The 22,450-nt window shown below is 44.2% G+C and overlaps 1 protein-coding gene across 1 annotated transcript in view; it reads left to right on the forward strand.

Annotated features, from left to right (window-relative positions):
• Positions 1–22,450, forward strand: part of NRXN3 (neurexin 3) — a 1,476,736-nt gene that overhangs the window by 306,612 nt on the left and 1,147,674 nt on the right. The window contains 1 exon segment of the mRNA XM_058567468.1: positions 18,860–18,889. Coding sequence (XP_058423451.1) covers positions 18,860–18,889 — 30 coding nt within the window.

Genomic DNA, 22,450 nt, shown 5'->3' on the forward strand with positions numbered 1-22,450 from the left:
TCTCTGGGGATTCCAAGAAGTCCACTCTTGCAAAGTAGTTCATTTATTCATTCATTCAACAAATATTCATTGAACACCTACTATGTACTAGGATTATTCTAGGTGCTGGGAATATAGCAGTGAATAAAACAAAAATTCCTGCCCTCAGAGAGTTTACATTCTAATGGAGAGTGATAAGCAATCAACAAAATAAATAAATATACATATTTTAGGTGATGATGAGTGCTCCGAAGAAAAATGAAACAAAATGTAGAGATAGGGCGGATTGGGGCAGTGATGGTGATTTCAAGCTTAAATAGCATAAAGGACAGGACTAGGATAGACAGGCAGCCCTGGTGCAGTGTAGTTTTCCAGGGACCAAAGCAAGATGTTCAGGAAGCGAGAGGCCTCAAATTCTCTGAGAGCAATCTGACTTTGCATCCCAATTAACAGTGACAGCCTACTGCTTTAAAATAGGAAATAAAGTGGCAGGAAAGCAAACGCTTGATAGTTGACCTGACATTCACTGTTGCAAGATTGGGAACGTACAATAAATGTCACTGATGGAACGATATTCATGAAGTAAAAATGTCAGTTTTCAATTTGGCATGAGGATGATTTGACATGTATTAGTCGTGCACAGAATATTATCATAATTAATGCATTAATAATGCAGCTGTCCTTTTTCTCCCCATCCCAAATTAAAAAGGAAGTGATGGAGAGTCAGTTGAAAGAGCAGCTCTCACCTTGATCAGACCTTTCCTGCCAGCGTGTGTCTCCTCCTTTGCCCCGCCATCCCTGTGGCATTGGTTCTGATTGGTATCAGTCCAGATTTATCCATCTCAGTTCTTCCCCCATGTTTCCATGAACAACCCCACAGCCTTGTCTGCTGAGGGCTTTCTTCTTAATTTTTAAGAATACTTTAAAAAATCTTTCTAAAGATACACATATTTACTGTAGAAATGGCACATAAACAAAATCAAGAATATAAAAATCTCCCATAAGCACACCACCCAGAGAAAACAACTACTAATGTTTTGGTGTTTATGTTTCAGTCTTTTTTTTAAAATTATACATATTTACAAATATGGGATCATTCTATATATAGTGTGATGATCAATTTAATACATAGTAAATATTTTTTCATCTTAGTAAATGCTTTTCAACAACATCCAATGGCTGAGTGGTACAGATGTAGCTTGATAGAATTAATCCTCTCTTATTGTCATGTAAGTTGTTTATTTTTGATATAGCATATATATAGTTGTCATAAGCATAGACGTAGCCCAATCTTTGTGCATATCTATGATGATTTATTTTGGACAAATTCTTAGATGTGGAGCTGATGGGAGTATTAGTTGTCTGTTGCCACAATTATGCTACAAAACAAACAAAACCTCTTTGGCATAAACAAGAAGCATTATTGTTCACATGACTGGGGTCAGCTGGGCGTCCACTAGCTGGCTCAGCTGATCTTGGCTGGACTTGCTCTCCTGCCTGGGCATTGCTTGACTTGGCTCTCAGCTGATCCAGGCTAGCTGGGGCTGGGGTGACTGGGGAAACTTGGCCTTGCTTCGCTGTTTCTTGTTCTCCTGCAGGCTGGCCCAAGCATGTTCTCATGTCATTGGCAGAGACACAGCAAGCTTATTCTTCCGCGTGCTTTTCAAGTCCCTGCTTGTGTCACATTTACTAACATCACGAAGCAAGTCATATGACTGAGCCCAGTGTCAAAGTTCAGGGCATTCTGCCCTATTTGGTTGGAGGATACCTGGCAAAATCATGGATTCAAGAAGGGTAAAAAATTAGGGCCAAATTTGCAATTTCTCCTAGTGGGTCAAAAAGTATCCTTCTTTATTTTTAAGACTCATGATAAATGTTTCAAAATTGCTCTTGAGAAAGCCTGAACCAACCCCACTAATGGTGTAAGAGACTTGGCAGTTTTCCAGTTCTCTTTACTCTTGCTGGTTCTGGGAGTGATTTATGATTTTCCATATTCGCTGTTTTGATTGGCCTCTCTACCTGTTCCCCTGGGCTTCACGTTTTCTCTTTGTGGTGATTCTTTCCCTGCAGAGTGCCCCCAAAGCTGCCCTAGTCTCTGGTCTGCTTACCCCTTCATCTGGTTCCTTCTGCCCACTTTACCTTGCACCTGTGCTGACCAACTCTCAGCTATCTGGAATATTCAGTGATCCATAAAAGCCCTTTCCCCAACCATACTAAGTCGGCAGGCATTTACTACATGTCTTTTAACTCCGCCTCCTACAATAATGGTAGGGCAATTGTTAGTCCTCATTATTCCCAGAATCTCTCCTTAGAGCTAGAAAAGAGCTAAGAATTCCATCTTGTTTTTCGTAATATATTGTTCCAAGGATATAGTTATTAAAATGGGTATGTGTATGGATGAAAACATGGATATACATAAAAATTTGCCTGGAGAAAAGGCTGGAAGGAATTAACCACTGTTCATATTTTAGGATATCTCTGTGTAGAGGAATTATGGGTGAATTAAAAAAAAACAACTTTAACGTTACATACAAAAACTGTCAGACAGAGAAGTTAACTGATTTGCCTCCTATCCTACAGATAAATAATCACAGAACTCTGACTGCAGCCTAGTTCTGCTCATTTCTGATTTAATGCTCCTGGGAGACAATACCACAATACGACCTCTGGAGCCCAGCTGTCTTGTGTTTGATTGTTTGTTTCCAAGCAGCATTGCTGGTTTGGTTTGGTTTGGTTTTGCAAGAGTGCTTTGCTTTTTGTGGGTTCGTAGGAAATTCAGAATATTTCTAAAGATGATTGAGTCATCTAAGCAGCTATGTGAATGTAGTGTGCATATACATATAAAGTCTGGGTGCATAAATTATCATGGTTTCAAAATTTGACAAATGATTAAGGTCAATGGTGAATTTTATCTGTTAAATCACATTAAGGCTCCCAAGTGGGTGCATCCTAAATTCTGGGCACATAATTTATCATAGGTATCATGTGGATTCTATTTAATTATATTAATTATTTAGTATATACAAAGGCAAGCTCTGCAGATTTGGAAAAGAATCAGATAAGCTTTTTAGGGACCTCTAAATTGGTGAGCCAGTGATTAAGATTCAGTGCTCTCACCACCATGACCCGGGATTGTTTCCTAGTCAGGGAACAACACCACTTCTGTCGGTTGTCCTACCGTGTTGTTGTGATGCTGAAAGCTATGCCACCGCTATTTCAAATACCAGCAGGGTCACCCATGGTGGACAGGTTTCAACGGAGCTTCCCGACTAAGACAGACTAGAAAGAAGGACCTGGCCCCTCACTTCCAAAAAACTGGCCATGAAAACCCTATGAATAGCAGCAGAGCATTGCCTGATATAGCACGGGAGGGTGAGAGGATGGTGCAAAAAGACCAGGCGGGGTTCCGCTCTGCTGTACACAGGGTTGCTGGGAGTCAGAATCAACTTGATGGCACTAATAAAAAAACTGGTTAGATTGCTTAAATTTCTTGCTCTGAGCCAAATAAGGGTGGGTCACTATGACTGAGTGTTCTTCCGTGGAGCTCTCCTGCACCAGAGCGAGTCTGAAAACCTGGGGATTGGTTAGGAGACCAGGGCATGGGCCTCTGTCCATGGAAACGATGGGTTGTTCTGCTTGGAATTGAGTCTTTGATTTGTTTCCTGCTTGCCTTCTGTCTTGTTTCCTTTTCATCCGAGCACTGTTTCTGGGATATCCAAAAAGGGAAAGAAAATGTTAGCTATTCCTCTGGAGAGTAAGGAATGGCTCAAATATTATCATGGTGATGAGGAACAAAAAACACACTTTGAAGAGCCCTTGACCGGGAGAACAACAAAGAGATGTTGGTGTCTTAGGCATATTGTTCTGAGCCAAAGTCAGATGTTAAATTGAAGCACTTGGCGCCTGGAAACGTGTTGCCATTGCTATGTTTGTGCCTTTTACCCTCTTAGGGCTTTCTGTAAGGATTCCTGGATCACAGAGGAAATAGACACTCAGAAATGGACACACCCAGTGGGGACAAAGAGACTGGGACCTGGGGCTGCTTCTCTAAGCAATAAGAGGAGGGATCTAAGCCCCTAAAAAAGAAGCATCTATAGATTCTCTTTCCTAGTGCTTCCATGGTGTTTGCTTTTCTTTGTGCCAGTTGGCATGCAGAGAAAGACTGTCCTGGAGCCAAGTGTTTGCAAGTGCAGGGGGAACTGCCAGACAGTTCAAGAATTCAGACAGAGACTTTCAGCTGGTCGGCAAGGGTCTAGGTAATCTGAGCCTACATGGACTCCAGCAACATGTGCTTGTCTATAGTAGGATTCAAACATAATGCGGTTGTCACTATTAGCCCACAATCCCACATGTACCTGGACACCTGCTCTCTTGGCATGCACATGTGCACCAGGGCCCCACCTACTAGAATGACTTACTCAAGAGTACCTTGGAACTGCCCTAAGATAGTTGTTGGCTGCTTCTTGACGACAAAGTGCTCAGTTAGAGCCAGGTTAAACAAGCATGTCTCTGGAACCGAATAAATAGATTTCGACAAAACTGGTTCAGTTAATATCTCCCTTAGGGTGAAGTACAGCCTTATCCACTTCACTTCTAGCTAAGAAAATCACTAGCCCAATTTCCAACCCTATGTCCCAACTCAGATTTAACTGCCAGTGATTGTTTAAGACCACAGTGAGATCCTCATGGCTGTGGATTAAGACACTTGGGGAGGTGGTGGTGGGAGGTTAAGTGAAAAAGGAACCGATAGAGCCTAAGGGCAAGGAGATGAGCTGGAGACACATGGCAGTATGAGGAGAAAACCAGCAGTAGGGCATCTCTTCACCAGGCTCCAGATCAGCCTGGTGGCCCCACAGTGTCAAGGACAGGATCTGTGCTCCTTTATCTCAGTTCTCTGGAAGAGCGTGCTGATGAGACAGAGGTAGGAGCATGAAAGATCAACTATATTGTTTAGTTTTATTAAGTCTCACAGCCACAGTTTGTACCTTAACCTGCAGCTCTTGTTGGAAAATAGCTAGCATGGGGCACGAGAAGGAGTTGTGAGTGACCGCAGTGCAGATTCATCAAAAAGTTCTTTCAGGTCATCCCAGCTTCTTACTTAACCTCTCTATGTCTCTCTCTTGAAAAATTATGATAACAATAGAATAATAGCATTTATCTCATAGCCTTGTTGGGAGGATTAAATGAGTTAATACTAAGAAAATATTGAAAACCATGCCTGGCATATGGTAAGTGATCTTTGAATGCTAATTGTTGTTGCCTTTATATTTATTAACTGCCATACCCATGTTGGATTGGCAGCTGCATCTTGTATGAGAGTCTCTCATATTCCCTGTCATTTCTGGGTAGCTCTTGTCCCATAGAAGAAACAAGGGAGTTGTTGGTGCCCCCGGAGCCCATGATGAGTGTTGGGAGGTAGGGAGACCTTAGCAACTGCTGAAATGCACCTACGCCAGCTTGCCCACCCTGTCTGCTGTTATCAGCCTGAATTCAGGGCCCGCCAATCTCTTTAAGCACCAGTTTTCATGACTAACCTCAACTTACCCCTCTCCCTGCTGCTCAGCATTCACCCTCAGTTGACACTGTGCTCATTTGTAGTTGTGGACTCATTCCTCCTCTCTGGAACGCTCTTTAGTTGGCTCCTAAAGGACATTCTCATTCTATTTCCAGCTCAGTTGTGAGCTTCTTGCAGTGGAAGAACTACCTCTGATGTCCTTCTCCCTTTCTCCCTCACCATTTCATCCCTCACATGGGATCCTATTCCCAATTTTATGCAGGTCAGGATTTATTCACCCTTGGGCTCCCCTTAGCACCCAGCACAGACCCATCAGAGGTGTGACTATGGGAAATGTTTGTGGAAATGAATCTCAAACAGTGCCCTCTTGTCTGGGTCCTTCCTTGAATCCCACCCACCATATACATGGCTCACACTGGTGGGTTTGATCACTGGACAGAAGAAAGTACAAGCCCTGCCTTGGGGCCAGGCCAGGGCTGAAGGTCCCAAAGATGCTGTTTCATTCATCTTGGGTTGGAGTTACGTGTCCAATCCAATATTGGAATGCTTACATCCTTAGTCCTTGAAAAGGGAGAAAGTTCTGTTTATCTTCAATGTCTTACCATGACATCCCTGTCACATACTCCTCTACAAACACACAATAATGACCAACATTTATAAAACATATACTATATGCCAGGTGCTCTAGTAAAGTCTGTAAAGTGTCTCATATAAGCTTTTCATTTGATCCTACAAATTAGGTATTTCACTCCATTTTTACAATTAAAGAAACTGAGGCTTAGAGAGTTACTTGACCAAGATCACAAACTTACTATGTGACATAAACTATTGATATAATACTAACTTAGTTTAACTGGACTGGCTCTTAACTTCTCCTCTACAGGTTTATAAAAATACTCTTCCATCTACATTCAGACATCTTTTGATTATTTTTCCTGCTTAAGCATATATTTCCTTCTCTGGAGATAAGGACATTTTATTGACATTTATTCCTCTGCTCTCTGATATTGCAGTGATTTCATTGTGCACACATATACTCTGCGAATGTATAGTTGGCTAGGTTCTGCACCCCGCATGATAGCTTACTGGAAGCCTGGTTCCTCTAGAGCAGGAGGAACTGAAGAGAAAGAGCAGGATGCAACTTCAAAGGTGCACCCACCTGTTACAATTCATACTTTGCTCACACCTGAGCTCGGCCCAGCCTAGGACCAACCCTGGTAGGGCTTAAAAGTTCTCAGCATTAGCATCTCCTCATTAAGGTCTGTTTGTACCTTTCTTTGATACAATATCTGTTCTCTATAAGGTGCTTATTAATTTCCACAGCATCCTACTTGATGTTGTTATGCCCATTATCTGTAAGGCTGGAATATAGAACACAGGTGTCCCCCTTGCAGTGACAGACAGTACAGGGCATTTGTGGATGAGCCCATGACTGCTCACATCTATTGGGCTTGAGATAGACACTTCAGGATTTTGGAGATCTGGAATTTAGGGAGCCTGGGAGGTTTCAAGCAGCCTCCAGTCAGCTAGCACTGCATTCTTAAAAGCACATCTGCAGTTTATGGTGTGCTCTCCTCCCCATCACGGCCCTCTCCTCATCACTGCTTAGGTCACTACCCTGAGAGAGAAGCAGCTATGCTGATTCTTTATCTTATCCATCAGGCAGCATCTTTTTTAAAATGTTTATTATCAAGAGAATCATCCATACATGTGATATAATACATGATATAGGAAGCTCTATACAAAAGTTTGTTAAAAAATAAATAAAAATAAATGCAATGCAAAGAAGGTCTCATTTACCCCAGATGCTCAGTTCTGTTCCATAGTGGTAACAACCATCATCAATTTCATGTAGTTCCTTCTAGAAAGTTTCCAGGTAAACACAGACATGTGCATACGTGTATACCACTCTGTTTTTCCTTCACACGGGATTGGCTGGTAATGTTGCTGAGATCCCACTGCTGACCCTCCTGCAAGGCACCCTGTGGTTTTGATCAAGTCCTCTGGGATAAAAGCATGCACACAGAGAAAGCATTTTCCCTTCCTGCCACCTCTGGGGCCTACCCAGGCTGTCAAACAGTCTCGTCAAATCTGGTGAGATCAATTCCCACAGAGGTCCAGAGCCATGGTGTTCTGGGAAAGATGACAAACCAGAATATAGAGTTAAGAAAGACTTCCTCTTCCTGAAGTTCACCGAAATTTTAATAGAGTTGGGACATAGGGGAAGAGAAAACTATGGATGATTATTTTCTTCTTTTTACATTTCCTAAATTTTTAATAATGATTATATATTTATAATGAAAAATTTATTTATAATGAAAAAATCCCAATGCATTAAAAAAAAGTATTACCAGTTCCCACTGAAGTGGTTTTAAGGTCTCAACTTATTAAATCATCTAATAAAGTTTCTACTGGTTACAAACAGATACAAAATCCCTTTGTAAGAAATCCCAGGGGACAGCTCCCATTGTTTTGTTGTAATAGAATTGGGTCCTGATGAGCACAGTGCTAGGAACCACAGTCTGCAGAAACTAGAAATGGAATAGAATTGGTTCTGAGAATCTCTGCAGTGAATTAGCATAGTGCCTTGAAAACTCTCCTGGACTGGGATGCAGGTGGTGGTGAACAGGATCTCCCAGGGTGCTTTTGAAGCTGCACATGATGGCCGTTCTCTTTGTCTCGTTTGTTGACAATCACTGCTGTAGGGCAGTGGTTCCCACGCTGTGGGCTTTTGGTTCCTCTGGGGCTGGGGGGTTACTGCAGGTGGACTGCGCACCCTTCCAAACATGGCGCATTGTCTGCCCCAGATAAAACAGTTACCATTTATTGAACATCCACTTTGTGCCAGGCACTGTTCTAAGAACTTTCTTGCATTTACTCATTCAATTCAGTAACCCAGTGAAGCTGATAGCATTTTAATCCCCTTATAGATGAGGAGACTGAGACACAGAGGAGTGAAGTCAGTTGTCTAGGGTTTCCCTACTGTTAGGAGGTGAGGTCATGGTTAAAATCCACACCGTCTGGCTCCAGAGCCACCCTCCTAATGACTAACCCACTATACTTCACAGAGAAGTAGACGATGTTTCATGTATGTGGGCTGTTCGGTCTATGTGTTGTGTGTAATATTTTTTCTCAGTTGTTTGTAGATGCTATTGGGCTTGATAAAACAAAAATTCTTGTAAAAATTATACTGAGTTTACGTTAGCTTTTTGTCATTAGTATTTTCTCTGCCAGTAGATCTAAAATGCAACTTCTCTCCTTTAATGATCCTCCAAATCTTTAGATGTTCTAAAAAGACTATGGTCCAAAAGGCTGAAAATCACTGCACTAAAGGAAGGAGATGAGACTCCAACACATAGCGCCCCTGATTCTTTCTCAATCAGCTCCTCTCTGGCTCTGCTCATCTCTCTTGTTCTGAACCAGGATCAATGGCATGTACTCGCATTCTTTGTGATGTGGACAGACACTGGTGAAATAACTTGATAAGCGCTGCTTCGGGAGTCATCTGGTAAGATACATAAATAATTTCATAACACAGCCGCCTTCTGCCTGGAGGCACTCACTGGAGGAAGTTTATGCATTTCATGTTCTGTATGAGAGGCCAAGCAGACCTTCCATCAGAAGGGCCATGTTCTAGCGTCAACGCATCTATGGTCTGTGCTACTTTCAGCAGGGCATTCTGCTCTAGACCTCAACTTCTTCATCAGTGAGATGCCTTGTCTGTTTGGGAGAGTGGTTGCAGAATTAAGTGAGATGACGATTCTTTATTTTTATTTTCAGTATGTTTTTTTTTTCAAAGAATGTTGACTGCCTGCTCCATAACAGGCACATTTTTAGGTTCAGGGATTCCAGCATTGAGCAAAACAGACAAAGTCCCAGTCCTCATGGGGCTGACATTCTGTGTGATGAAAAGGAAATAAATATATTATCAGGTGGTAATGAGTGCTATGGAGAAAAATAAGACAGAGTTAAGAGAATAGGGAGAGGGGCAATTGATTAATTTATGCAGAAGTTCAGGAAAGGCCTCAATGTTGAAGCTGTACCTGAGTTCATTCCAGAGGCTGTCAGAGAGTGAGCCAGAAGGATGTCGGGGGTGATGGTGTCAGTCAGAGGAAACAGCCAGTGCAAAGGCCCTGAGGTGGGAATGTGCTTAGTGAGTTGGAGGCACGGGAAGAGGCCTGTGTAGCTGAGACAGAGAGGAAGGCTGAGAGTGGAGGTGAGGTCAGAGCTCTAAAGCGGCCAGATTACATAGGGTCTGGAAGTGAGATGGAGCCATGGAAGGATTTAAGCAGAGAGCGATATGCTCCGATTTATACTATAAAAAGCTAATCACTCTTGCTGCATGTGGAAAATAGGCGTTTAAGGGACAAGGGAGGGAAGCTGGTTAGGAAACTATTGTCACAATCCAGGTGAGTGATGATAGTGGCTAGACCTTGGTGTTAGTGGAGGAAGAGGTGGGAGAGGAGGTCTCATTCTGGGTATATTTTGCAGATAAGCCTGACAGGATTTGTTGAGAGAGGGGGTAAGGTTGACACCAAGCACGTTGTCAAGGTTTTTGGCCTAAGCACCTGGCATGATGAGTTGTCATTTACTGTGGAGGGAAAAACTGAGAGAGAAGCAGGTTTTGGGGGAGGGTTGAAATTAGGGCTTCAGCTTTGGACTCGTTGAGTTTCGGTGTCTATGAGATACTCAAGTGGACACATGGAATAGGTGGTTGTGTGTGTGAGATATGAGTTTAGGGAGCAGTCTGGGTTGGAGTTATGAATTTGGGAATCCTGAGCATATCCCTGTTATTTAGAGGCCTGCGACTGGATGGGGATGCAGAGATTTGAGTGTAGGTGGTGAAGAGGTCAAAGGGCTGATCCCAGGTGTGGGTGGGGGGACCTATTGTTTAGAGCAGGGGTTGGCAGACAGCAGCTGGATTGTTGTCTCTTTTTGTAAGTGGATTTTTATTGAAATACAGCCATTTGCATTCTTTTATCTATTGTCTGTGACTGCTTTCGAGCTACAACTGTAGAATTGAGTAGTTGTGACAAAGACTTACAGCCTGCCAAACCAACAAAATTTACTCTCTGGCTTTTTATAGATAGCATTTGTCAGCCTGAGTTAGAGATCAGGGAGATGAGGGGGGTCCAGCAAAAGAGACTGAGAAGGAATAGCCAGAGAGGAGGGAGGGACTCAAGAGTTACGCACCATAGGCCAGGTAGTGTAAGAGTTTCGGTCAACAGCATTAGAATGTGTGACACTGGGCAAGTTAGTTCACCTGTGAGGACAATAGTAGTGCAGGATTGTTGTGAGCATGAAATGAGATGATACAGGTAAAACGTAGCTGTGCCCTGGCATACAGCAAGTGCTCAGTAAATGTTCTTACAGCAGCCACCTCTGCTTGCTTAGCCTGCGGTCCTCAGCCTAGGCTCTGTACTAGAGACAAGATTCAGGGTGTTTGATGACTGCCTTCCCTTGCCTTGAGTAACCCCTATGACGCATGCTCAGGGCCCTTAGGAAGCAGGAGGAAGGTGAGCCAGGGTCTCCTGCCCTGACCGTGTAACACCCTGTCCCCCAAGGGGACCTTGCCTCGAGCATCTGTTTTTACCTTCTATCTTTGACAAACAGTCTTTACTGAAAGCTTTTGAACAAATGACAAATCCATCTTTATGAGATTACCAATGTCAACACATTCCGTGTATCAGGATTTGATAGGCTCCTACGGGGCTGTGCCTGTGACAACATTGGCTGGCACTGCTCTCCTGGGGAATTATACAACATACGTCTAATGCTGGAGAAGGGTCTTGATATCCCACCGAGGCCCGGGGCATTTTCTCCCAGAAAGAGCTTTGGATGAGAAGCTTGAGGTGTGAGTGAGACCCATTGGGGCTCCTCTAAAGATCCTGGCTCCAAGGCATGGGTAGGGAAAGAAATACCTTGCATCCATGTGCTGGTTTGGCATTCTGCACATCAGCTTCAGCCCTGGTCCCCTCTGGGTAAAGAGTCACGGGAGCACACAGGACTGCTTGTCGTTTGGGGAAGGTCATGAAAGAGAATTTGGCCTTTCCCACTTACTTGTTCTTGCATCTGTTTTTGGTCACCTATTACTGCTGCTTCCCTAAAGCAGTGGTTCTCAAAGTGTAATCTGTGGACCAGCAGCATCAGCATCACCTGGAGACTCGCTAGAGGCGGCACCCCAACCCATGAAATCTGCAGCTTTTGATGTGTCACCTCGGGGGAGTTAGTTAACCTCTCTGAAATGCAGTCTCCCTCAACAAGATCTCCAACAATGATCTTGTAAAGATCAAATGAGATGAGCAATCCACTGAGTTTAACAAATCCTCCAGGTGATTCTGATTATGCTAAAATTTGAGAACCACGCCTCTAAAGATTCTTCTAAAAGATCCCCATTTTTGGACAATGAGAAGTTCCTGCCAAGAGACTTTTTCATATTTTATCCCTTTATGCATCTCAAGCTATTTTTAATCTCAGCTAATCTGCCAATCACCTTTCCAAAATGAAGGCTTTCTCGTTTTCTTAAAAATTTTATAGGATATCAATCATAGTTGAGCCTTTTCTTAAAGACTCAGGGCATAATCGTGCAAATAATTACCGCTGTTTTGGGTGTGGTGCTTCTGGCATCACACTTCTATATTTTTGTATTCTTTACCAACTTAAAAAATTTTTTTTAGTTGTTTGTTGCTTTCTTCTTCATTGTCTGGATGTCAGCTGTTATTACCATAAATATACTAGTATGAGCCCCATCACTTTCTAATATTTTATTTTTAAATGGATTTTGTACAGGGACTGAAACAACCAAGATGGTTAATAGGGTATGTAAAGCAAGAGTAAATAAGTAAAAAATAAGAGTAAATAACTAAATGAGGAGCTGAAGGAATATTTTTTTAAGTATAAGCTTCTGGACTGGAATTTTGTAGCGTAAGATTTGGATTCTTGTGTGCCTTACTGTTCTCTTCTGATCATGTTCTCAACAGTTGATGTTTTGAATAACTGAAAAATTGTACAAAACTCATCACTCAGTACTTCTCCTGAAGGTTTCCCCCATGATGTTATGCTTTTCTGTCTTTTGCGTATCTTTTTTTCTTTGTTATTGACATATATGGGTATTTTCCCCAAAGATACAATTCAAAACATATCATCCATTCACATGTAAATTACAGCTCTTTGGAATAAAAGGTAATCACTATATGTGAGGTGCCCCCTCCTTCACTCCCCTTTTTCAGGTTGTTCTGTTTCCCCCAGGTTCTCCGTGGGGGAGAGCAGACAGGCTGAGATGTGAAAAACCCTGGGTTCTAGGCTGGTTCTGCCACTAAGTGACTGTGTGGAATTAGGCAAATCACTTAGCTTCTTTGGGCTTTAAGCTGCAACATTATATATGCAGATGGCAACGCCTGCTCCTCCTTCCTCGCAGCAGTATAGCAAGAATCCAAATAAATAGTGCAGTGGAAATGCAACACAATATGCACCTGGGAAGCACCACTGTTAAGGTGCATCCAAAGCTTTTGGTTTCATGTAGGCCTAGGGCTTGCTTCTTCAGTATCCTCTCCCCCCATATCCAGCTGCCTTGGCTCAGAGACTGTGGGACTGTGCTCTATTTTTTGTCATGCTTTAGAGTGTGCCCAATCAACACAGACATAAAATAAAGCCATAAAGAGAAATCTGATATTCACCATAGAAAATGTTGGAGGGAAAAACAGAAACACTCAATGACAACTCTACAAACAACCCTTATTATGGCTGTGGAAGGCACAATAATGTGTGTAATGTTCTGTTTTGGCTGTTCTCATTTCTTAGGAATCTGGTGCATTCTGAGATGTGGGGTATGCCAAGTATTTGGACAACTTGCCTGCTTGGCACTTGCAGGTTCCTGGAAGGGACTGGAGTTTCCAGATGTAGGCCTGCCAGCCAGGATGCTCAGTTAGGCAGGGGCATACATTCCACTGGTTAAGGCCATTCTGGACTTCGGTGGTGAGGTGAACAGATCCAGGAGGCCCCAAGTAGCCCACAAGAATCCCATCACCACTGAGATCCAAAGGGACATCCATTCTCCTAAGCAGGCTGCTCCTTTTGGTTGAGTCTACTTGTGTGCCTTCCTCTCCCCAAGAGAGGATGCTGACAGCTACCACTCCTGAATGATAAGTAAGAAGACTTCCATGCACTTCTGCCCTCCTGCAGGAAGCTTCTGGAAGGGCTAACCCAGTTCATTTCACCTCTTTTCTGCCAATCTTAACCCTGTCTAGTCTTTAAAACCAAATTTAAGCCTTATCTTCCCCATGAAATCACCAAAGACTTCAGTCTTCATGGCCCCTCTCACCTCTGGCCTCTGCTAGCACTTATTGCCTGAGATTCTCATTGGCCACTATCATCTGTTGCCTTGTTAGGTAAATTTATTAGTTATGTGTCTTATCTTGTTTCCTCTGCCAACTGTCAGCATCTTGAGGGAAGTGCAAGGTCTTATAAGTATCTGTTCTGCTCTGGGCCAGGATATACCTGGGGCAGTAGCGTGTCCTCCCCATCTGGGCTGAGGAACTGTGTCTCGGGGTTGGGCTGAACTGGACTCTGCAGGAGGTTGCTCCAGGGCAGCCAAAGGCAGCAGAAGCAAGAGGAAGAACTGAGTAGCCTTAAAGCCTGACAACTGGTGCTGAGCTTCTCGTCCAAGGGAGGAAGGGAGGTCAAAGCCAGGGACACAATCCTTAGAGGTCAAAGGATCAAGGGTCAGCCAAGTGGCTCAGGATTAGGGCTGTGAAGGGTCCCCTGCCAGGGTTAGGAGGCCTCTTTATTGCTGCATGGTGCTCTCTGTGGTGTGGAAACAGGCCATTTCTTTTGAAGGATTCATGCAGATTATATATTTACATCGTGGTATGTTCCCAAGGGTGCGGCCTACGGAAATGTAATCTCGCTTCTGGTCCCTGTCCACAAAGAGACCACGGTGTCCTCCTGTCTTCACCTATGAAATGCAGGAGTTGGACTCAATCCTTTCTTTCTCCATGGTCCTAACAAATGAGTTGAGGGAAATGGGAGCAGACCAATCTCTTATGTAATGACCGGATGTTCCACAGAGTACCTTTTTAAAGCATTTTGGACATAGAAACATTTCCTTTCTCAAGCAGTGGAAGCTTGGGACCAAAAGGTAGACCGTTTCTAACGGGAAGTTTGATATTTTCTTCATTGGGAGTGAAGATCCTATGCATTTAAGAAAAGAAAGGAAAGCTTACATGGGTTTGGGAATGGAGGATGGGCCTATTTCTTCTAAGGATAGTGAATTGCAATGGATTTAAAAAAGGAGCTGGAGCAAAATAGTGGATAGTGACTGTCATCAGAGAAGTAAATGCTATTTATGCGAGAAAAAAAGGTGAGGGGACAGCAATGTGTACAGACCTCTGGCTTTAATGAGCTAATGCCTTAGTGATATTGGCACTCAGGAGATTGCTTATCAGTAGGAAGAGGTTTATTTTCAGAGGTAGTGAGCTGTGTCCCCGTAAAAGCATTCCAAAGACCAATTCAGAGCAGGAGGGCCAGTGGGAGTAGAATGGTCAGTTGCCATGGTGAACAGAGACTCCCTGCTGAGAAGTTGCCCCCATCTGTGCACAGGGACAGTGCCAGTGTAGGTGATGCTTCTCAAACTCGAATGTGCATGCCAATCACCTGGGGATCTTGTGGAACTGTAAATTCTGACTCAGTGGGTTTGGGTGGGCCCAAGACTGTGTTTCTAACCAGCTTCCAGGTGCTGCTGATGCTTCTGGCCTGTGGACTATGTTTTGAGTAGTAAGGGCATAGTGGGCATTGGAGGAAGAAGCAGTAGACCTGAGTTCTAGCCCTCCGTGTGACTCTGGACAATTCACTGACTCTCTGAGACCCACTGTTTCTTCAACAGTAGCAAAAAAGGGAAGTGGACTAGACCCCCTCCAGTTCTATGATGCAGTGTGTCTGTTACAGCCACAGAGAGAAGTTAGACCTACCTCTACCTTGTTCCTCCTTAGGGTACCCTATTAGCCCTGGAGGCTGTGCCCAGGGCTCTTGCAACACGAGGATTTGCTTGGTTCATTCACTCTGCGTGGGTTGATCAGCCTCTGCCCAGTGCCTTTGAGAGTGGGTACCAGACTTCATTATGTTAAAGGAAAGAAAAAGAGAAGAAGAGACAACAATTCAGTGACCCCTGCCCCATCTCCATTCCTCTAATGGTTCAGAAGTGGCTTTCCCCCTCCCTTTATAACATGTTTAGATTCACACTCTGACTTCTAAAATTTTCCTGTCCTTTCTGTCTAGGAAGCTGGCTCACGGGACCACCCTAAAAGAACGCGTAGGCCTCAGACCTAGGAATCCAATTCTCTGAGATGAGATGTCCAGTTTGTTCATTGCAACAATAGCTGCCAGGCCTCTTACAGTTATGTAATAGGTTTCTTTTTTTTTAACCAGGTCTTGAAAATGTGTGCATTATCCTTTAGGTAATAAATGAAATAAAAAAGGCTGAAAATAAATCAGCTTCGCAAAGTGGGGCTGAAGCTTTTCTAACCTCACCATTTTTTTCTTTTTGGTTTTCGTTGCTTTTTAAGGATTTGATGGCAAGTTATTTCCTTTTAACCCTTTTGAAGGGCCCAGCTCATCTTTCACTGTTGGCTATTGAGACTTTGGCCTGATGCAAAAGAGGCTGCCAGACAGTTACTCTGAGAATGGGGAGTGATTCAAGAATACACTGTCACGTGTCCTCTGACGTGAGGCAGCTTCTACTCCCCAAGGTTCATTGCCTGCTCTGTTTCCTCCTCAAAGAAGCATTTTCAACAGTCATGGTGGTTGTACTAAGGAAAACTGTCTTCCTACCCAGATGTATCAACCGAGGACTGGAAGGTGAGAGAATGCCTCACCTGTCTAAGCATGACACCCGGATCAGCTTCCTTTTGACCCTGTTAGGCCACTACCTCTTTGCCTCCATAAAATTTCATTAGCACTTTAAATATAGCAGATCGGCTTAGGAGTTATGCAGTCAGCTCTATGTGCAACAGGCCCTGTTCTACTGTAACTACTGCACTGCTTTTCTGATGAATGTGTTTATGATATTCCCCTTCCGGGCATGGCATGTGACAACTGGGGACTAGATAACTGGACAAGATGATATTCAAACACGGAATCCCTCTACCCCGGGAGGGGCTGACAGAGCCACAACAGTTAATCTAGAGTAGGACTCGTGTGAACAGCTGCTGGAGATGCTCTCTGGGCTTTGCCAAGTGAAAAGGGAAACTGGGTGGGCGGCAGAGGTCTGACGTCAGCAGGAAAGCGACCCCTGCCCCTTATTTGTGCACAGAGACTTTGCATGGAGGTTATCTCGAATCATCTGATTTCACTCTCATTGGTATTTCTCCTTCGTATTTCCTGACCACGCTTTCCCCCTCGGTGCAGGGAAAGCTATTAACAATACATGCATGTGGCACATCTGTGGAGTCATTATGGCTGCTGGATAGCTGTGTTTGTGTGAAATATTGAGCACCCTGTGAAGATTTCTAATGGTTTGACTCCCTGTCCCTCCATTCCCCCCCCACCCCCGACCTTTTCTCTATTTAAAGATATAGTAACATCTCTGGTTCTATCTGGAGGAAAAACCTCTGGAGTAAGACCGCATGAAGATAAAATGCCCTTCTCTGAAAGTCTCCCACTAGAGTGAGCATGGAGGCCTTCTAAGAAGCCAGGGGCTGCCTAGGGCATGGGGTAGGACAGCTCCACGACAAGGCTGCGGGCCCCAATCTCTCTTGACCTCTGTCCCCACTGTGAGTCAGTTCTCCCAAGCATGGGCTGAGTAGACTTATGGCCACTCGGTTATTCAGTTCTTAGGATACCTTGCTAACGCCTTTCGCGAGATTCCAGTGGGATTTTGTCCTCCAATTTAACTACTTGGGTATGTCTTTGTCGTAAGGGACACTCTGATTTGCTAAAATAGCAATCTCTGCTCTTCTTTTTTGTCAGTGGAGATGCCAGTGGCTGTAACTTGGTCCTGGATGCGAGTGAGCCAGGGCTTGAGGCAGGAGGTGGGGAAATAGTCATCCTCCCTCAGTGTGGAGCTGGCAGGGGCCCCGTTTAAAGGGGTTTTATAGACCACTGATCTCACCAGTGCTTGGAGAGTAATTTAGAGTTTAGCTTCTTCTAAGCTTGCTAAACTCTCTCATCGCCCCTGTTCAATCATCTTGCCGCACCCTGCGCCCCAACTGAGAGGGGCCCAGGTGTGCAGGATATTGCATTCCTGTGATGCTAACATTGGGTGCATGATATTGGAGGGCCTGGAGGGAAGAGGCTGCTGGTGCCTGTGGCTCTGATGGCCTTCTCTCTCCTCCCACCACCTCCCCCACACCACCCCACCCCGAGCAGGCCCTGGGTGCACAACGTGCAGCATGCTCCAGGAGCAGAGTGACATGAGGCAATGTCTGTGGCAAAGGGGAAAATGTGTGCTGAGCCTTGGGAGGTGCCGATTGGCTGGCAATGAGGTAATGCAATGCAGTCTAAATGTGGAAGCAGCAGTACCAGAGTCCAGGGCGTGCCTCCTCGGCAAGCTGAATCGCCTGGCAGCCATCTGAAGGACAAGCTCTCTGAGGGGTTCTGCAGGCCTTGTGTGGCCAGCTGGCTCACAGGGCAGGGTCTGTGTGGTAGAGAGCAGATGGCAGGATCTGTGTTGTTATTACTGTTCCCTACCCCTAAACGCACTGCAGTTCTGATCTCTGCTCTTAAATGGGGATCTCTTAGAGGAAAGAGCAAAGGAGCTTGAAAGTGAGGGTCTGGACCTCAGGGCTACCTGCCCAGGTAATGATGAGTGGCAGTCAGTACTACCACTAAGGACCAGTATGGTTTCCAGGATAACCAATGGTATAACTTCTTCAATGATGCGGACCTCCCCGGGGTCCTTCTTAAGTACAACTCTGGGTTCATAATTGGGCCGGGAGTCCACACCTAATCTCTCCATTCCAGCGCACTTCCTATACTTAGTGTCAGTGGAGACTTTAGCCATGAAGATTGAGGACACTGTGGGCTATGCTTTCTTCTCTTTACTAAGACACCTCTTCAAAGACAGAGCTGGCCTCTCAGAAAAAGTCTTCTGAGGTTTAGCAGAAGCATAACTGGTGCTCAATAAATACTTCAGGTCAAATAAATAAATAGTAATTGAGTACCTACTGTCTACTGGTGTCAGGGACCATGGGAGTTATAAGGACATGGTATGCAAGTTATCTCATCCAAGTTATCTCCTTTAGGACATCATTTAATCATTTATTCAACCAATATTCTGGATGATTTATGACAGGCCTGACACCGTTCTAAGTGTTTAGGCTATGATGGTGGACAAAACAAAGTCCTTGGTCTCATGAAACTAACATTTTAAAGGGAGATACAGGCAAAAACAAAAACAAGAGAGCTAAGATGAAAATGAGGGAGGATAATGAGATAGAAGATTGATTGGAGATTGAGGCTACTTTTGTTTGGTGGTCAGGTCACCTTTATAAAGAGGTGACATTTAAGTCAAGAGCTCAATGAAGCAAAGGCGATAGCCATGAGAAGTTTAGGGGGAAATTGTTCTAAGCAGAGGGAACTGCAGAGGCAAAGTCCTGAGTCAGGACCAGCTCGGAGTTTCCAGGAACGGAAACTAAGGAAGTGGTATGTGATAAGGATAATGAAAAGGGCAGTGGCCAGATCTTGTAGGCCACAGAAAGTCATTAGAATGTCAAACTTTAGAGCAGATCATTGAATTGAATATACAAAGATAAACGTTCCAGCAGTTAATGACAACTTCTGCTCTGTCACCCAAGGAGAAGCAGAGCTTGTATTCATAGTGAAGTCAGTCCTTCTGCCCCAGTCACACAGTAATTCTGTTGGGATGCTGAGTGGCAGTGCCTTATAGGCAGGTAGACTGACAGGGCAGCTGGAGCAAACTCTCCCTGAAAAGTGATTATCCTCAGTTATCTACCATTAGTCCAAAGCCTTTCTTTCCTCCAAAATAATACTGGCTATGTGTTGTTGGATGTTTATTACTTTGACCCAGACCCCATGCTCAACCTTTACATACATCATCTCATTTAATCATCTTAAAAGCCAGGGAAGGTGGGTGGTACAATTCACCTTTGACAAATGAGGAAACTGAGGTTCCAAGGGATAAGATAACTCTCCCAAGATGGCTCATCTAGGAAGAGATAGAAATGAGCTTCAAACTCATAAGAGAGATGAACTTTTGGCAATCTAGGTTGAGGATGAATAGCTCAGGAAACACCTCCTAGAGTAGGAATAAGGGTGGGGTAAGAAGGAGAGAGAGATATTGAGAGAGAGGCTATATATCATGATAGCATGGATTACATTAAGAGCAATTTTGCACCCCAAGGGAACAATTGACAATATGGGGACATTTTTGCTTGTCACACTGGGAGGTGAGTAGGGAGTGCTACTGATATCTAGTGAGTAGAGACCAGAGACGTTGCTAAACATCCTATGGTACACAGGACAGCCCCACAACAAAGAGTTTCTGGTCCCAGAGGTCAGTAGTGCCGAGGCTGAGAAACTCTGGGTTAGAGTCTTACAGTGCAATCTGCTCTTTGCTTCCTTCCTCTGAATTATATCTCTGCCCTGGGGGTTACTGCCACACTGTACCTCCAGATAACAAACCAAAATCAAAATGGAAATTTGAGATCCCATCAGGATAGTGCTTTTTCCCAGCTCTCATTGCCATTTAGGCTGTTGTTAATGAGGGAGATGAAGAACTCCATCTCAGAGGCCAGTGGCCTGGGTGCAGTAGAGGTGTTAGCTAACTCTCTGCTCTGTGGTTTCCCCTCTGTAAGATGGAGGTGACTGTACCTCCTCCAGCCACCTTTCAGGTTTGTTGTGAGAATTCCGTGAGATAATAGATGTGAAAGCATTGTCATAAAAGTCCTATGTAAATGTGTTATGACTAATCCTTATACCACTAATAAAACTAAACCATCATTATTCTGCCCCTGACAACACCAATTTGCAGAACCATTACCGTTCTGTACATTATAGTCTTAAAGAGCCATAGAGAGTGCTGTAAGGGACCTCAAGAGGTCACTCAGAAGAAAACAGCCATGATGCACCTGGGAATTATTAAAGTGAGGTGGGGAGACATTTGGTTTCTTATTCAGTAACTCAAATGTCCTTTGTTCACTTCCTTGCATCGTCATTATGTTTAGAAGTAATATAACTTCATTAATGAAGTTGCTACCCTCCTCCCACACCTGCCAGGGATCTGAGGGTGCAGCCTAAACAGAATAATTAATTAATGGAAACAAGGAGAAAATAACTCAGGTAATGGCCACTGAAGACCAAATATCAAGGAGGGAGCTGCAAAAATTTCCACTGTTGTTTGACACTGGGCAACGCAGAGGAGGCTGGGCAAGTCCCAGGGTTCCAGATCAACAAGCAGAATATCTTGGGGCTACTCTTGTACTTTTTTCCCACCCTGAAAGGTAGAGAAGATACTGAGGGCCATATCTTGACCACCATCTGATACAGGCCAGCACATTGCTAAAGAAGATTTTGTGGGGAGTGAGGTAGTCTTGGATTCTGTAATATATGCAGGATCTGTGTTCTACAAAGGGCTGAGAAAAAGGTTAGCTTTGTGATCTGACTTCAGAAATATGTAGATGAGCCCCCTGCATGAAATGTCTCTCCAAACTCTTCACTGGTGTCTGAAATTCCTTTAAGAGAAAATAAATCTTTTCCTTTCTGTCATTAAAGATAAGATCCTGTTTCTTCCAGGGAGAGAGAAGTAGCATTGTCTTAAATTTATCCTAAAGCACTATCACGTGATTACAAAAACTGAAAAAAATCCTTTCCCTAACTCCACAGTTTGAGTATGGGGTCTAAATATAGGCTGCCTTGCTTTGCCTGATTTATTGGCTACAACCACAAACCTTCCCCAGATGTCACTGGTTAACATCTTTCTCATGACCCCAAAGCCCTTTGCAATTTCTTTTTGGGCATCTGAATCTGGTTGCACAGCACATGATGAAACCCCTGTTTTCTCTTTTTCTTTTTTTCCAGTTTCTACCTACATCCCCATCTTGTGTCCCACAAAGAGCCCCATGCCTCCATGGGGTAGAGGAAAGACTACCCCAGGGACCTAGGAGACCTCAGGACTGGACCTGGCTTTGCCATTAAATTGTTTGACCTTGGACAAGCCATGAAAACTCTCTGGGCTTAAGTTCCTTTGCCTGTGAAGGAGGCAGATTGAACTAGATATCTTGAAGAGCCTTTCAAACTATAAGATTATGGATTGGGGATGGCTTTTCTTCTTTCCATTTTGTTCAGAGAAGCCTCTCCTTTATCACTACCACCCTCAACCCAGCTCAGTATTTTCTCATCAATCTAAGTCCTTCCAAGAGAATATAGGGGTGGCCATGTTTTAGGGAGAAGCAAGGGGCTGCTGTGCTCAAGGGGATGTAGGGGGTGGCCATGGTTCAGGGGAAGTCAAGGGTGTTTATGATCCAAGAGTGTCCATGTCCGTGGTCAAGGGGATGCAACAATGTCCATGAGCCAAGAGGGTGTAAATGGCGGCTGGGGTTGATCTCTCTTGGCAGGTTGTTGCCATCCTGGAAAGACATGGGTGGTGGGTTACTGATGCTGGCTTCAGTGGAATTAGAAGCACGAGGACTTTAAAACTCACCCTTGAAGTGGCAGATCTCAAAAGGTCTCTGGCTCACAGCTGTGGGCCAACTTGAATAGACAGGTTGACAAGATAAAGCAGAGCCTGGACAACCTTACAAAGTAGCAGACCCTGAATTCCCCATTTTCATGGATAATTACCATAGCCTTCAATTTTAGGAACTTGGCAGTGTATCTGTGTACAATTGACTCCTCTTTCGGGTGATGGAACCAGAGCCCGCAGAGTGCATGGGACTCTGTTGCCCTCTAGTGGCCAGAAAGGAGCAGAATGCTCATCCACTCCCACACAGTTAGACTTCTGTTGGC

Source organism: Diceros bicornis, chromosome 24 (assembly GCF_020826845.1).
Source record: "Diceros bicornis minor isolate mBicDic1 chromosome 24, mDicBic1.mat.cur, whole genome shotgun sequence".
NCBI lineage: Eukaryota > Metazoa > Chordata > Mammalia > Perissodactyla > Rhinocerotidae > Diceros > Diceros bicornis.